The 17,807-nt window shown below is 34.7% G+C and overlaps 1 protein-coding gene across 2 annotated transcripts in view; it reads left to right on the top strand.

Annotated features, from left to right (window-relative positions):
• The first annotated feature begins 3,015 nt into the window (after nucleotides 1-3,015).
• Nucleotides 3,016-17,807, top strand: part of LOC111395717 (G-type lectin S-receptor-like serine/threonine-protein kinase At4g27290) — a 78,652-nt gene continuing 63,860 nt past the window's right edge. Inside the window, exons 1-7 of one of the 2 annotated variants that reach the window (XM_023021846.1) lie at nucleotides 3,016-4,306; nucleotides 4,849-4,977; nucleotides 5,079-5,233; nucleotides 5,514-5,724; nucleotides 6,018-6,255; nucleotides 6,335-6,485; nucleotides 6,588-7,047. In XM_023021846.1, coding sequence (XP_022877614.1) covers nucleotides 3,025-4,306; nucleotides 4,849-4,977; nucleotides 5,079-5,233; nucleotides 5,514-5,724; nucleotides 6,018-6,255; nucleotides 6,335-6,485; nucleotides 6,588-6,893 — 2,472 coding nt within the window. In that variant the 5' untranslated portion in view covers nucleotides 3,016-3,024 and the 3' untranslated portion in view covers nucleotides 6,894-7,047. Of the gene's footprint in view, nucleotides 4,307-4,848; nucleotides 4,978-5,078; nucleotides 5,234-5,513; nucleotides 5,725-6,017; nucleotides 6,256-6,334; nucleotides 6,486-6,587; nucleotides 7,048-17,807 lie in introns of those variants that run through there. The other variant, XM_023021847.1, reaches the window with a different exon arrangement.

Raw genomic sequence — 17,807 nt, 5'->3', positions numbered from 1 at the left:
GACTGCTAAATAAGGCGCCAAGCCGCTTGGCTTGGTGTTTTCACCGTGCACCATGCCTAGGTGATTCCTTGGTGTGCCTTTTAGAACATTGCTTATAGTTAGAGAGTCTGTTGAATGTACTCTAATATTGTTAAATTTATCTTTTTTTACGACATGCAAATATGAACATTCAAAAAATGAGGGTATCTATGCAATTTTTTTTCAATCATTGATTGATAAATAAGGTGTCAAGCCACTTGACTTGGCATTTTCACCGCACATCGTGCCTAGGTGACAATGGGCAAATATACCTTAATATTGTTAAATTTATCTTTTGTTACGATGGGCAAATATGAACATTTAAAAAATGAGGGTATAGATGCAACTTTTTTTTTATTTTTTCAAAAAAGAGTTCCACGATATAAATAATTTAAAAAAAAAAAACTTAGTGATTAAACTTATCGTCAAACTTTGGAATCAATTAAAAACATTTCTAAAGTAGTGTCCAAATCACTTAAAAATTAATCATGCATTCAGTGTATACCAAGTTTGATAGTTCCCAAAAAAAAAAAAAAAAAGAAAAAAAAAGAAAAAAAAGGGCATTTTTTCCTCCAATCATTTTTTTATATCTAAGCAAGTGGCAACCATAATGTACACTTTGGAGTGTACGAATGGCATTCTCTATTAAAAATACTTTTATAGAAGCTTCCAAGTAGGGTCATAGTAATGTCAATATCGATATCAATCATCTCGAGCCGAGACAAGTCAAGCAAACAAGCAGTGTTGTCTTTGAAGACTGTTCGTATGAGCTTAACTGTCCAACAGTAGAATTCCAAATGGTGGACCAACAATAGAGAAATTTCCACAATATTCCCTCCCATACACGGCAGCATCTTCATTTAGCCTCGGTTAGATAGAATTTGTATTGAAAGAGTGAGTTTTTGAATAGCAAATTTTTGAAGAATATATGGTTGAAAAGTAAGAAAATTTTTAAATTGATATAACGAATATTTTATTATAAAAATTTATATCTGAAAATGACTATAAAAAAAAAGTATTAAAAGAATGATAATTAAACATGGACTTAATTCAGGCAACTTCCCGGCTGCTGGGGTGGCTCTTGATTTCAACCTTGCTAGAATTTAAGCTGACTGAAATTCCTTGAGGTGGGCCAGTGTTTAGTCAGTATTTAATCAATAATGTGTTAATTGGCAGTATAATTCAATTTCTTTAAAATAAAATTGGTGTTGACCCAAATTATCATGAAAATTGATGGGATGTAAATGAAGGGAAAAATGTGTTAGGAATGCAGAACAAGGATTATCCAAAAAAATAATTTTATTTTTTAATTTAAGAATTCAGTATCGTTACTACATCTTCATTTATATTTCATAATCAAGAAACAAAGAATTCAAATTTACCCAAATTCAATTTTCAATTCTTGAATTGGTCTGAATTATAAATCTCTAACTCTCTAGATTATGGACTTCAAGTTTTCTTGATGCTTCGAACTTTCAAACTTTTTATGGTATTCTCTAAAGTCGTGATTACACCGACACATAAACGCTATCTTTTAATTAAACCAGAAATCGAATTGTAGATTGAATTGACCAAGAAAAGATCAAGAAAATAAGAAAATAATTTTTTCAATGTTCTCTCTTTTCTGTTAAAAAATTTTGCCCTTATGTACCTATATTTATAGGCACAAAAGCCTTGTCATAGATATCAGCTTAGGTAATAATTTGATATAATTTCACATGTAGTCCTTGAACTTTAATCACGATTACAATTAAGTTAATTTTTTTAAATAACTCTAATTGAGTCTAGAAGATTTTTCGAGCTTGCATATGACCTGATCGAACATATATGAACAAAACTTCGATAATTAGATCTTGTCTAATCGATTCTAAACCATTCAATCTAGTTATTAATTTTTAATTCTTTCCACTAAGGATAAAAGCCTACACTTTTTAAGTATATGTACACACACACACACACAAACACACACATTTTCCCTCTTATTATTTTGACTAACATAAGTACTATTTTCAATAGTCATGTGAACTATTTATAGATGTCAAAGTTTAGCTATAGCTAAGCATTGAGGAGATTTATAATTGTTTGACAAAAAATACTTAAGTAGTCACTCTACCCTTTTTTAATTATGGGCCGCGACATAAATTTATGTTATCTGCTTTGCTCATTCTCAATCCAACAACTCGCTGGATATTTGGTCAATAAAATTGATCTCCTCCATTGATGAATTAAAAAATCATTAAACTCGCGAATAGATACACACAACTCCACAACGATCAACTCAAATTTAATTCTTGCACGATCATGCCATAAAATTAAACTCGACTTGTGGTATATTTAATATACTAAGTGTAGTAGTTTCGTCTTTAATTATTTCTACGATAAGGATAAATCGTGAAGCTTGAATAGTGAATGAGTCAATAGTACAACATTTGAGTACAGAAGTCAACATTTATACCTTGGTTGTGAACGAAATATTTATAATCAAAATATAAATTGTGTCATACTATGCTTTCTCAATATAAGCACCCAACTTATATTATCACAAGTGTTCACGTACTTTTCGAATGTTTGATAACAAATAAATGCAATAAATAAAATCATAGTTTGTTTATTATATAAAAAATTATTTTATAACCAAAGAAAAATATACTACATGGGTATACAACCCAGTAGAATCTAAATTAGATCTATTTAATTTGACCTTAATTTTTAAATTCATGAGACGATAATGGATTAATTTCCAATTTTTGTTCTAGAATGCATAGATATTTGAAGCATAATCTTCACCTTATAATACTTGGGACTTGCCAATTGTTGCCGTGACTGTATTGACTATTTCTCAATCCTCTTACAATTTAATCCAAGTCAAGAAAAGGTGTGAACACTGGACCATATATTCAGTCAACACACGTTTTAGATTTTCTTATTTTTTATTTTTTTAATATTTCCAACCTATGAATCTATTGAACAAGAAAAACAGAGTGAATGAGGGGCAGAACAAGAACCATGCCTATACGAAATAAATATTTCCCCTTACTTTTTGTCGTCACCTTTTTTATGTTCATCCTGAAAATCTCTAATCAAACGGATACTATAACTACTACACTGATCATTAGAGATGGTGAGACCCTGGTTTCATCTGGCGGAAGCTTTGAACTGGGATTTTTTAGTCCAGAAAATTCCAATAATCGATACGTGGGCATGTGGTACAAGGAAATACCAGCTAAGACCATGGTATGGGTTGCCAACAGAGAAATTCCCCTCACAAATAAATCTGGAGTCTTGAAGGTTATCGAACCAGGACTTCTAGTTCTTCTAAACGACACTAATGGTGTCATCATATGGTCTTCGAATACATCACGACCTGTGAAAACTGCAGTTGCAAAATTGCTGGACTCGGGAAACCTCGTCGTGAAAGATGTAAATGATGATGACCCAGTGAACTTTCTATGGGAGAGTTTTAATTATCCGACTGATACATTGTTACCAGGTATGAAGCTCGGTTGGAACTTTATAACTGGTTTAGAGGTCTATCTATCATCATGGAAGAGCAACGAGGATCCAATTTCAGGAGATTTTACATATCACTGTGATCCTACTGGTTATCCACAATGTATCTTGAAAAAAGGTTCAGTTGAGCAGTATAAAACTGGACCTTGGAATGGTCTCCGTTTCAGTGGGACACCAAACTTGAGGAAAAATGAGATTTTCAAATTTGATTTAGTCCTAAAAAAAAATGAGGTGTACTATCATTATGAGCTCCTTAACAGGTCAGTTATCACAAGGTTTGCATTGAGTCCGAGTGGAGTTGCCCAGCGCTGGACATGGATAGATCAAAAACGTCAATGGGTAGTTTACCTGACCGCTCCAATAGATAATTGTGATACTTATAAATACTGTGGTGTATATGGTAGTTGCAATATTGCAAATTCTCCTGCTTGTGGATGTTTAAATAGATTTCTCCCAAAAGATCCTGAAGCTTGGAAGAAGGCAGATTGGTCGAACGGGTGTGTTCGGAGAAATCCATTGAATTGTCAAACAGATGTATTTCTCAAGTATTCTGGTATTAAATTGCCAGATACACGATATTCCTGGTATAATGAAAGAATGACACTCAAAGAATGCAAGATAGAGTGCTTAAACAATTGCAATTGTACTGCTTATACTTACTTAGATATAAGTAGAGGTGGAAGTGGATGCTTAATTTGGTTTGGAGACTTAATTGACATCAAAGAGCTATCAGCCGAAGGACAAGATATCTACATTAGAATGTCTTCTTCTGAATCCGGTAAGTATTTATTCGACAAAATGCTTAACTATTCACGACACGTCTACTGTTTTCTTTAAGTATATCCAAATTATAATATTGAAGATTTTTCTCCAATATAACATTTTCCTGAACTTAACTTCAGAATATCTCATAATGAGCACAAACAAAGTGACCTCCTGTAGTACAGCTTTACTTTTTTAGGTTCAATCAATTTAATTTTGCTGCTTAGTTTCAGGGCTTCACATTAGCTTCAATCTATTCTATTAATATTATTATTCAAAAACTGGTTTACAGATGCAGAAACTTTCATTATAATTATGGCTTTCACTGATATTATTTATTACAATAAATACAGGCCTTAATTGAAAGCTTATCCCAAAAACACATATATCTTTGAATTCAAAGGAAGGAGAATGTTTACATTACTAGACGAACAAGTAGAAAATGGGATAATTCGGAACTTACTTTCCTTTATTGATGATCTGTGAGCTTGTCACTTTCAAGGATGTATCATCATTGAAAAGCAATCCCCTTTTTTATTTTTTTGGTTAATTGTACAGACTTGAGAGGACGGAAAAGAGAAATTCTACTAGTAAGTTTTTCTTTGTGTATGGGAATAATTCTGCTGGGTCTGAGTATGATTCTGTATGTTCGGAAAAGAAAGAAGAGTAACCGAAGGCTAAGAGGAGGTATGCTAGCAAAATCTATGATTTTTTTATTAAAGACAAGTGGAGAATCCAATCTTATCTATGCAAATGGAAACCGTCTTTTGCTTTTCTCTATGTTTTAGGCGGCCTTGGACACTTTACAGACAATCACCATGATGAAAGCCACAACAAAGACATAGAGCTACCACTGTTCGACTTACATACAATAACTAAAGCTACTGATAATTTTTCAATTGACAATAAGCTTGGAGAGGGTGGATTCGGACCTGTTTACAAGGTAATACATAGTTTTTTAATATAACGGGCCGGCACTACACTGGGAATTGATGCTTTCAGATTTCATTCCAAATTTCATTGATGTTTAATCAGCGCACCACATCAAATATTTTGTTCACAGAATAATTTGGAAATTTACTATTATATGAAATGAAGTCTTTAGTACACATAAAGGCATCAATATTACCCTTCCTCACAAGTAAAAAGTGGGAGGAAGATGAATTATGTAAATCACCATCATGAAAAATGAATTCCTTTTACATGCTTGATTTCTGATATAGGGGCGGCTGGAGAAGGGGCAGGAAGTTGCTGTCAAACGGCTATCAAGAACTTCAACTCAAGGATTCGATGAGTTCAAGAATGAAGTCATTTGTATAGCTAAACTTCAGCATCGAAATCTTGTGAAGCTTCTGGGGTGCTGCATTCAAGGAGAGGAAAAGATGTTAATTTATGAATACTTGACTAATAGAAGTCTGGATTTGATTTTATTTGGTAAGAAATATTCATCTTGCACAATCAAGAATTATCACATTCTATACCGGGTACCAGTTATACAGTGAAATAAAAGAGTTCCATAAACATTTAATCAAATCTAGAGGAAAGATTTTCTGATCAACTGTAAATAGGGGACACGTCATTAATCTTTATTCTATGTGCTGTTTCATGCTATTTTATGCGTGAAGGTACTTTGTTGCTGCTACTGGAAGTAATTTCTCATTTCCTTTATCCAACAATCAAATTATTCTCACGACAGGGAATTTTTTTATTTATTTAATTGTTTGCAGATCCAATGAAAAGTGCTGTTCTTGATTGGCCGAAGCGCTTCCACATTATTAATGGCGTTGCCAGGGGCCTTATGTATCTCCATCAAGATTCACATCTCAGAATAATCCATAGAGACCTCAAAGCCAGCAATATTTTGCTAGATTCTGACATGAATCCGAAGATATCAGATTTTGGCTTGGCTAGAAGTTTTGGAGGAAATGAGACTGGAGCAAACACTAGCCGAGTAGTTGGAACATAGTAAGAATCTCAATCCCATGATAAACCAAATTCTCTTCTATTGGTTATAACTGAATTTCTTGGTTAATTTATCACGCAGCGGTTACATGTCACCAGAATATGCAGCAGACGGAGTTTTCTCAATAAAATCAGATGTATTTAGCTTTGGTGTTCTAATGCTTGAGATAGTGAGTGGCAAAAGAAACAGAGTGTTTTCTCACAGAGATAACCACCACAACCTTCTTGGACATGTAAGTACGATGTGTTTATTTCTATCTAATTTGTAATGAAATTACTCCATCTAGCATTTGGGTTCCAAAACTGGTCCTCTCAGATGAGTTCAAGTAGTACAGGCATGGAGGCTTCATAAAGAAGGTCGGTCTTTGGAACTTGTCCAAGCATACCCTGGTGTCTCAGGCGATTTATCAAAAGTTTTGCGATTAATTCATGTGGGATTGCTATGCGTTCAACAATGTCCAGAAGATAGGCCAAACATGTCTTTAGTAGTGCTAATGTTGGGGAATGAAGGTGTATTGCCTGATGCTAAAAAACCTGGTTTCTTCACAGAAAGAGATTTGCTTACTGCTGAAAGTTCAACCCACACAAATGCCGCATGTTCAATGAACGAAATGACCATTACCCTTCTAGATGGAAGATAAATATATATGTTACATTAGTTGTCCTAATTTTGCTTATATAATTTTCCAGCTAAAAAATATGTCATTTCAGCGAGGATACTGAATTGTATCATTTGTATCTCTTCTGTTATATACTCTTGATTCTTCTATGTTAGTTCCACTACTTGGAGGAATACGATTCACTGTCAATCATGGCCAGGTTCAAGTCAACTGTAAGACAATGATAAAGACTACATTTTTCATATAGGATTGTTAAAATAGGCTAGGTCACAGATTCACAGGTCCAAACTGGTACAGGCAGTCCGTAGGCTGGCCAGAAGGAGGTGCCTAAGGCCCATGCAGGCCTAGATTCAAAAGAAATGGAAGCCTATTATGGGCCAAGGGGCCACCTCAAAACCAGGCCCGGTACAGTCGCCACCTCCATTTGCATGTGGGTTTACTAAAGTGGAAATTACATAAAACTAGGTATTTAAACTTTCAAATTCAAAATTAAGGGGTGAAGTTTATTTATGCAAAAATCAGGTTTGAATTTATTTAACCACCCCCATCACCGTGACCCCATCTCTATTTTTCTCTCTATTATCTTCTCCCTATTCTGAGACACCCTGCCCCATGTAACACTACTGGATCCAGACGTGACATGCGCCGATAATAGATACCAACTAAAAATCGGACCCACCATCAAGGCTATTACAAGTACAATATATCACTTTTTATACATCATTTTTCTAATAAAATTTTGGCATTATCTCCCCTGTAAACAGGACTAACCAACCTGTGATCAATTTCACACAAATTCTAAACTATAACACAACACAATAAAGATAAGCTGAAACCTCAACTTTTACCAAGAAATAAAATGAAATGTACATATGGATACAAAATACATGTGAGCCCCATAACTATCTACAAGTGATGCAAAATCACATCTAGACATGAGTATGCGTCCCAAAATACTAACTACATGCTCTACAAAGTGAGTCATACTAACAACCTCTGTCGTGTGGCTCTAGCTCCAAAATCAAAGGCTCAACTCCAAAAGATGTCTAGAAACTCAACTGCTGTCTGATAAGGAAAATGTGGGAAAATATATGAGTTGATAACTCAGTGAGTGAGAAGTTCAAAAATAAATATACATTTTCTATTTTACATTTTTATCGAAAATCGAATTCATATCATTGAATAAGTCAAAAGATAACATCATATAATTATAGCTAAATGTGAGACATTCACATAGCGTCATAAAATATCCTCTCAAAGTCAAGCAATAAACATCAAATGATAACTGTACTATAATCTCATCATATCCAATATCCTGAAAAATTCACAAAAAATGTACCCTCTAACTGAAATCTATAATCCGCCCCTCGGGCTAGGAACTTTCGTCACAGGCCTTTGGCCCCCTCCGTGAATGAAAGTCGGTCTCCAAGACCTTTCATAATCAATTCTAGAATACGATCAAGGCCCCTCTGTGAATTATATGGACACAGTCAAGACAAATGTGCGGTCAAGACCCCTTCATGTAGGATAGAATGCAGCCAAGGTCCCTCTGTGAACTAAAAGAAGTATATAATCATGGGTACTTTTCTGATCGATCTCAATATCACATGTCTCACATACCAAATTATAAATGTATCAGAAATAATCTTTGAGATTCCACATATATCATAATAAAAGAGATTTATGTAATAATCATAAAATCGAACACATAATTGCACATACTTTACTAATCTGCTTAAGTATTTAAAAATATTTATATTTTTCACTCACATAACTATGTATACCAAAATCAACTCGGTTGGTACGCTGTCCCGATATTCGTATCGTCGCTTGAAATATGATATAATTTTTAAATCAATAATTAACTATTTCAAGAATTTCATTAATTAAATAGGCGATATCCAAACTTAATTATTTCACGTTTAGGCGATTTCTAAAGTCTCTTTAATTACTAAAACTAATTTTTCTTTCATTTTACTCAATTTCCTAGTTTATTATACTTAACCCTTCAATAAAATTGAATTTAATCTAATAATATAACAACTATAAAATTAAACATAACGTTTCAATAAATAACTTTTTATTTACCTTTCAAAATTGAGGGATTCAAGCCTAATAGTATGGAGCACTTAATTCCTAACATGTTGGAGAATTTTTTCCATTTTTTCCTTCCTTCTCTTCCTCTTTTCTTCTTCTTTTTCCTTTCTCTTCCTGCTCTCGGCTTTCTTGGTGTGTGAAGTGTGTGTGTTATGATATTTTGATTATATATATATATATAGATATAATAATAATATAATGGATTTGAATAAATTTATAATGAATTGGTTTGAGTTTCCACCGCCTACCATTTCTTTTCGTTTTTCTTTTCCTTTTTTTTTTCTTTTTTTCTTTTTTTTTGTCTTTTGTCTTTTTTTTTTAGTTTGACTTTTCTTTCCATTAATTTAAGATATTATAAAACTCACCCCCTTTAAATGAATTTCATCCTCGAAATTCAACTGACTAAGTGCAAAAAATCCAAGGATACTGAGAACGGATCTGCTCTTCACTTTCCCATGTCGCTTCTTCTAGAGCATGATTTCTCCACTAGACATTAACCAAAGGAATAGTCTTACTACGCAAGACCTATTCCTTCCTGTCGAATACCTAAACTGATTTTTCTTCATAGGTAAGATTTTCCTTCAACTCAACTGGTTGTGATTCCAAAACATAAGATGGATCTAGAATATACTTACGAAGCATAGAAACATGGAATACATCATGAATTCTAGACAATTCTGTTGGCGAAGCCAATCGATACGCATATGTGTTCAACAATCTCATATGGGCCAATATACCTCGAACTCAATTTACCTCGTTTACCAAATCTGATAACACATTTCCATGGTGACAATCGTAAAAAAACTCTATCCCCAATATCAAATTCAAGGTTTCTCCCACGTCTATTTGCATAGTTCTTCTGCCTATCTTGGGCTGTCTTTAACTTTTCGTTAATTATCTTTACTTTCTCAGCAGTAATCTAGACATATTCAGGATCTAATAACTTGCTTTCGCCAACTTCATCCTAACATACTGGAATTCTGCATTTCCTACCATACAATGCTTGAAAAGGAGCCATTTCTATACTCAAACGATAACTGTTATTATAAGCAAATGGGACCATCAAAGGAAGATGGGCATCTTAATTCCCTTTAAACTGTAGTACACAAGCTCCTAACATGTCTTCCAATGTTTGAATAGTTCTTTCTGACTGACCATCTGTTTGTGGATGAAAAGCTATACTGAAATGAAGTTTAGTACCTATAGCTTTCTGCAAACTGGGCCAAAATTTAGAAATGAAACGAGAATCTCTATCCGAAACAATAGATACTGGTGCCCCATACAAACTGATTATCTTATCAACATATATTTTTTGCCAATTTATCTAGCGAGTAGGTAGCTTTAATAGGTAAAAATCTGGCAGTCTTTGTCAATCTGTCTACGATGACCCATATGCCGTTATGTCCACTCTGAGTCCATGGAAGTCCAAATAGAAAATCCATAGTAATGTGTTCCCATTTCCACTTAGGAATAGGCAATATTTGTAACAATCCTGCTGTTTTCTGATGATATGGTTTCACTTGCTGGCAAATGAGACATCTGGATACAAATTCAGTTATTTCTCTCTTCATTCCATGCCACCAATTGTTTTCTTTAAGTACACGATACATTTTTGTACTACCTAGATGCATCGCATAAGATGAACTATGCGCCTCTTCTAGAATTTCTCCCTTCAATTTCGAATCATCTGGAACACATAATTTGTTTCCCATAACTAAAGCTTCGTCATCTCGAATGGTATAATCTGTTTGCTTACCTTTCCTAACTTCTTCTTTCAATTTGCTCAATACTAGATCTTGAGCTTGAGCTTCTCTAACTGTGTCAATCAAAGTACACCTGAAATTCGCAAACAATGCTCCTACATTGGTAACTGATAATTGGGCATAAGAAGCTCTGAACTCACCAAACAAAGATGAACATACTGCATTAGTCTGAGTCATAGGACTCGATATTTTCCAACTGAGAGTATCAGCAACTACATTAGCCTTTTTTTGGATGATAATCAATCATGCAGTCGTAATCTTTTATCAGCTCTAACCATCTTCTTTGCCTCAAGTTTAACTCTTTCTGGTAAAAAATATACTTTAAGCTTTTATGATCTGTATATATCTGACATCTCTCGCCATACAAGTAACGTCTCCAAATTTTCAAGCCTGGGAGAACTGCAACTAGCTCTAAGTCATGTGTAGGATAACTCAGTTCATATTTCTTTAACTGCTTGGAAGCATACGCTATAACTTTCCCATTCTGCATCAAAACACAACCAAGACCCTAATGTGAAGCATCACTATATATCACAAACTCTTCACAGGGAGACGGAAGGGTAAGAACTGGAGCTGATACTAATCGATTCTTTAATTTGAGGAAACTTCTTTCACAATTTTCATTCCAGAAAAATTTAGCATTCTTTCTAGTCAAATTGGTCAAAGGAAGAGCAATTTTAGAAAATTCCTCTACAAAACGACGATAATAACCTATTAAGCCAAGAAAACTTCGTATTTCTGTCACATTAGCAGGCCTTTCTCATTTTATCACTGCCTCAATTTTCTGTGGGTCAACATAAATTCCTTCTACTGATATGACATGTCTCAAAAATACAACTTTATCAAGCCAAAATTCACATTTACTAAATTTAGCATATAGTTGTAGAGTCTGTATTATGATTATGAGATGCTCTATGTGCTCATGATGATCTTGAGAGTATACTAAAATATCATCAATGAATACAATCACAAATCTGTCTAAATATGGGCGAAACACTCTATTCATCATATCCATAAATGCTGCTGGTGCGGTGGTCAACCTAAATGGCATCACAAGAAATTCAAAATGACCATATCTTGTCGTTAAAGTAGTTTTTGGCATATCACTGTCCCTGATTTTAAGTTGATGACATCCAGAATGCAAATCAATCTTTGAAAATATTGCAGAACCATGAAGCTGATCAAACAGATCATCAATACGTGGCAAAGGATATTTATTGCGAATTGTCACTTTGTTCAATTGTCTGTATTCTATGCATAATCGCATGGTGCCGTCTTTCTTCTTCACATACAAAATTGGTGCTCCCCATGGAGATACAATAGGTCTGATGAAACCCTTCTCTACCAACTCTTGCAACTAAACCTTTAGCTCTTTCAAATCTGCTGATGCCATTCTATATGGTGCCCGTGATATAGATACAGTTCCTGAAATTAGATCTATAGTGAACTCCATATCTTTGTCTGATGATAAGTCTGGTAATTCTTCTAAAAATACATCAAAAAAGTCCTTGACCAATGGGATGTCTTCAAGTTTTAGTTTGCTAACATCTGTATCAATCACATGAGCCAAATATGCATGGCAGCCCTTGTTGAGTAATCTTCTAGGGTCAATAGCAGATATCACACAAGACGGTATATTCTGTGTTGTCCATTGAATATAACTTAGGCTGTTCTGGTTCTCTAAATACAACCTCCTTTCGAAAGCAATCAACTGAAGCTCGATTTGTTGCCAGAAAGTCCATATCCAAGATAACATTGAAATCATGTATGTCAAGAGGTATTAAATTTGCCTTTAGCTCATTCTCCTTTACCTTAATCCCACAATCTCGATATATAGTGTTTGCTAATAATGATTCTCCTACTGGTGTACTCACTACCAAACAACTACCTAAAAGTTCTGGCTTTTGATTCGCATATAAAGCAAATGCAAATGACATAAAAGAATGTGTAGATCCAGGATCAATCAAAATACGAGCATTTCTATCAAAAATAGACAACATACCCATGATAACATCTAGTGACTCCTCTGCTGCCTGCTGAGTCATAGCAAAAACTTTGCCCTAGGTCTTAGATCGCCCTGCTTGTCCTTTTCATTTTGTACCACTACCGCTTAAGATATTAGACTGGGTCGCATTCTTCGCATCTGCTCTGTTAGCTGAATCACTCTCTGAGTCTGATTCTGTCATGCACTACCAGCACTCTGTTGAGGAAACATCCTCTGTGCGATGCCACCCTCCTTGAATAGAACTAGGCAGTTCCTTTTCAGGTGTCCTTCTAGGCCACAGCGATAGTAAACACCAACTCCTTTGAACTTTAAGCACTCTCCAGTATGAGATCTTCCACATAACTAGTAAGAAGGAAATCTGGCACTAGCAAAACTCTCTCCCTGTCTCGGAGTGAATGATCGTTGGGAAAAACCCTGAGTATAAGTACAACTGGCCAATGGCTGCTTTACAGTACTGGAACTAAATCTAGGACCCTGACTTCCTTGAAATCAAGATTTGAATTGACCTGAACTGGACACACCAGATCGAAATCTTCTACTGTCCCTTCATGGTGATCTATAGCTAGAAGCACTTGCCATTGTCTGACTACTGCTTGCTCTGAACATTGTTTGTTCTCTACCACTTAGCTTATCGAAAGGCTCTTTTCTACTCTCAAGGCTAATTTTACCAATTTACCAAATTCATTCTAGCCTGCAGCTGTTACTACTGACCGGATTTCTTCCATTAACCCATTTTCAAATCGTCTATATTTATCCATTTCATTGCTTACCAGAACTTGTGCATACTTTGAAAGTTCTATAAATTTCACCTGATATTCTGCAATAGTCATCTGGCCTTGTACTAGTTTCAGAAATTCCTCCTGCTTTGCATCTTTATAGGACCAAGGGTAATACGCATCATAAAAGATGCGACAAAAATCTGTCAAAATAATGATTGAAGGGTCTAGATATGTGCTCCGTACCAACTGCCACCAATCATATGCACCCTCTTCTAATAAAGTGGCAAAACACAACTTCTGATCGTCTGAGCAACCCATAACATCAAATATCCTCTCTATCTCGATCATCCATGCCTGCGCAACTACAGGGTCAGCTATGCCAGTGAAAACTTTAACCCCTAATTTTGTAGCCCACTGAAATATTTGTCAGTATTACGCAAGCAGATGCAACAGCAATAACAATTCTTTCAACAGCAATAGGATCAGTTCCATTCCCTGTCCCCGTTGTTCAAGAGGCTGGTGGATTGATTCATCTACTCTCTCGGGTTCTCCCAGTTCATCTCTATCAGGAGCAATGTGAGACTGGGGCAACATATCTTGGAGCCTTCGAGTTTTGCCACCACGAGGCATGACTCACCTACAGTTAATGCATGATATGCGAATGATTAGTATGTATGCATGTACAATGCAAATCCATGGACTCTAATGCATGCTCTGATACCAAACTGACACACCTCGCCCCGTGTAACACTACTGGATTCGGACGTGGCATGCACCGATGACAGATACCAACTAAAAGTCGGATCCACCATCAAGGCTACTACAAGTACAATATATCACTTTTTATACATCATTTTTCTAACAGAATTTCGGCATTATCTCCCCTGTAAACAGGACTAACCAACTTATGATCAATTTCACACAAATCCCAAACTATAATACAACATAATAAAGATAAGCTGAAACCTCAACTTTTACCAAGAAATAAAATGAAATGTACATATGGATACAAAATACATAGTGAGCCCCATAACTATCTACAAAGTGATGCAAAATCACATCTAGACATGAATATGCGTCCCAAAATACTGACTACATGTTCTACAAAGTTAGTATACTAACAACCTTTGTCGTGTGGCTTTGACTCCAAAATCAAAGGCTCAACTCCAAAAGATGCCCAGAAACTCAATTTCAGATAGAAGATGTGCGACAACCAGTTTTGCAGAATGCTGAGCGGTGATTTGTTGCAGGAATCATGATGTTGTTGGTGCTTGTTACGGTGGCGATGACAATGACGGGTGGAGTGTCTGTGACCAATTATTTGGCTGATTTCTGACCAAAAATTTGGTGTCTGTGATTAAAAAATAATTTGCGACCAATAAATTGTGACCTATTTGACCCATAGATGAAATGTGACCTATAAGTTGAATGATCTGTGACCTCAAAATAATGTGACCTATAAAATTTTTCATTTGTGACCATGAAATAATATGTGACCAATTAATTTGACTATATGTGACCAGTAAAGAAATATATGACCTATAATTATGAATTTGTGACTATTAATCGTGTAACTATGACTTTATTATCTTTATTTAATAAGTATTTTTAATTAATTAAATATATACCTGATTTTTGAATTTTCAAACAATTTACCTGATTTATGAATTGGGATAAACATAACACATGAAACGTAATTTTTTCCCTTTACTAAACACTAAAAACTAAGCTGTTAAATACTCATCCAGAAAGAGAGGGGAAAAAAATCTGATATTCATCATGAAAAGACTGAACTCATAAACATCTATTACTCTATTTTCTTGAAATTTTGAAGCTACTATACTTCAAAACTTAGTCACTTTTTTGGTAATTTGAAGTGGTTTACGGATGAAGCCACCATAAGTATCAAATACTTTCCATTGTTGAGGTGATTTGAGGGGTGAAAGAAGTAGTACATTTGTAATTTCGTGTTGCCTTCAGGTCGCAAATGCCAAGAGGTCCACAAATGTTATGCTGGTGCAATTATCATAATGGCTGGGAAATAAAGTGATTAAGTTAAAGGAACAATAACAGTAACTCAAGCCGAACTAGAACTATAACATGCAGTAGATTCCAAGCCACGTGTTGATGCTTTCGTTAAGACGATATTTGTACTCACTACAAGTGATACCCACAGAAAGCAAAATGCCTCTAGAATATAATACAACCTAATTTGTTGTTGTTGAAGATCCCAGAAATTAGAAGCAGATTTGGTTGTTTATTTGTTCTCTTATTTTATAGTTCCCTTATTGTTAGGATATAGTTTATTTCCTTCTTTATAGAAATTTGTATCTATTTAGACTTGTAAGTATGGTTATCTAAATTTCGTAGATATCCCTAGACAATCACAATTGTGTATCCTAGTCCTATAAATAATCGTACTCAGCAGAGGTCAATAATAAGATTGATTTACCACTTTTTGTAGTGTTTATTTTGTCTTTCTTTCTTGGTTTTATGGTATCAGAGCCCAGGATTGTTTGAGCGGATAGAATAGTCAAAACAGCTATGACTGGTGCACACAAAAATGAGGATTCAAGGGTCTCCACGATGCACCTCCTAATCATCTTTCCACTACCACTCTCTTTGAAATTCTTCTCTTCAAATTATCACCATTCAGCTGAATAGTTTTCCAAATGCTTAAATTTGATGACAATTAGGCCGTTTTCGAATCGTTATCACCCAAAAATTAGAAATTTAATTTCTCAGATGCTATAAACATAACAGACCCAAATTATCATTTTATGAGATTGCAAAAAAATATTTGGCTGAAATTGTACTATAGTCTCGAGAAAATTGCAAAAAGAGCTAATTGGTGCTAAACTAGCCAAAATTAGCAATAAATATTTAAACCTCAAGAATCGACTAACAAGCTAAAAGGGCAATCCTGAAAACAATACCTCCATTTAAAACAACTAAAACGAGCAATTTTTTTAAATGCTTTTGGTCCCTAATCTTTCAAAAATAGCAAACTGAACCCCAATAATTTCTTTATTAAAAACTATCTTCTATATTCTATCACACAACAATAACCCCTCATCCACACTTTCACCACCAAACCACCCGCTGGCCCACCTCCGAAAACATGGAACAAGTCTTTCATTAGTATCTTCATGTACACGTTTTCATCCTCTTCTACCAATTCTGTTAAATGGAGACCCTTTTTTCCAAGTTCCTTAATGATGATATTTTCGAGTTTTACATGTCTTATAAATTTGCAATGGTTGGTATGTTTTCACATTCAAAGCCTCCATTGGAAAATGCATGTGTGGCCATTAAAACATTTGGACTTAATGGGGATTCTTATGACAAACATATCATTATCAATTTTCAAGTTGACAAAGATCGTTTTTAAGTATTTTTCAAGTGGCGTAATCATTTTAATGACCAACTGGCAGACATGGCTGATTTTGAAGCTTCTGTTAGCCCACTTGATAAAATGACACTTATCCAGGCTGATTGAACTAATATGGAGATGGCTGGGAGCAGAACTTTTGGTAGTTGGACTGGGTTAAAATTAATTCTTTGCCTAACCACAGATTAAATGGGACTGTGTATGGAGATTAAAAGGACTATTGACTGTGGAAGTGGATGGAGATCAAAAGGACTATCATAAACAATAATGCAATTTAAATTTGGAAGCTTGGATGAGCTGGAAATTAAAAATATACTAATAGATCGCTTTAGGAACACAAATTTAAAATTTAGTTGCCAATTCATTTATGCATTAGAGGAACCAGTGCACGAAGCACTCTCATCATCCAGTAAGTCAATATCTATAGGTGGAAATTGAGAAATAGAGGCTACCAAACAATTGAGAAATGGAAAATATTATTTCTAATAATTCAATGAATGGCCGTATTCAAGAATAATAAATGAAGAATACGAGAATTAATGGCAGTTGATACGTTTGATAATTATATTGAATGAGGCTTTAAATATTAGGATATGGACACACATTGATGAACTTTGACAATATGATGAATATTAGAATGACCACAACCAACTTAAATATTTCACGTGAGACAGAGAACGAACAATTTTTTTCTAAAATAAACATCTCTGTATTATTCACGTGGCCATTAAAGTAGTTATAGGGAACTACCAACTTGATAGAGCAGGAGAAATAAGACCAATTGACATGTAATTTTTTTTATCAATCAATGAGAAAATTTGAGCTCGAAATAGTCACCTTGAACTATGGCATGAAACTTTGTCTAGTTGAAAGCCATCAATAAGGTAAAATGAAGTCTAACCGAGAAGGCCAAATCACAAGTAAGATGGCCGGAACCCCAGCATAACAGAATGTATCGCC

This window comes from Olea europaea, chromosome 6 (assembly GCF_002742605.1).
Source record: "Olea europaea var. sylvestris chromosome 6, O_europaea_v1, whole genome shotgun sequence".
NCBI lineage: Eukaryota > Viridiplantae > Streptophyta > Magnoliopsida > Lamiales > Oleaceae > Olea > Olea europaea.
The sequence above is the reverse complement of the archived record's forward strand: the minus strand, read 5'-3'. Positions and strand labels throughout refer to the sequence as shown.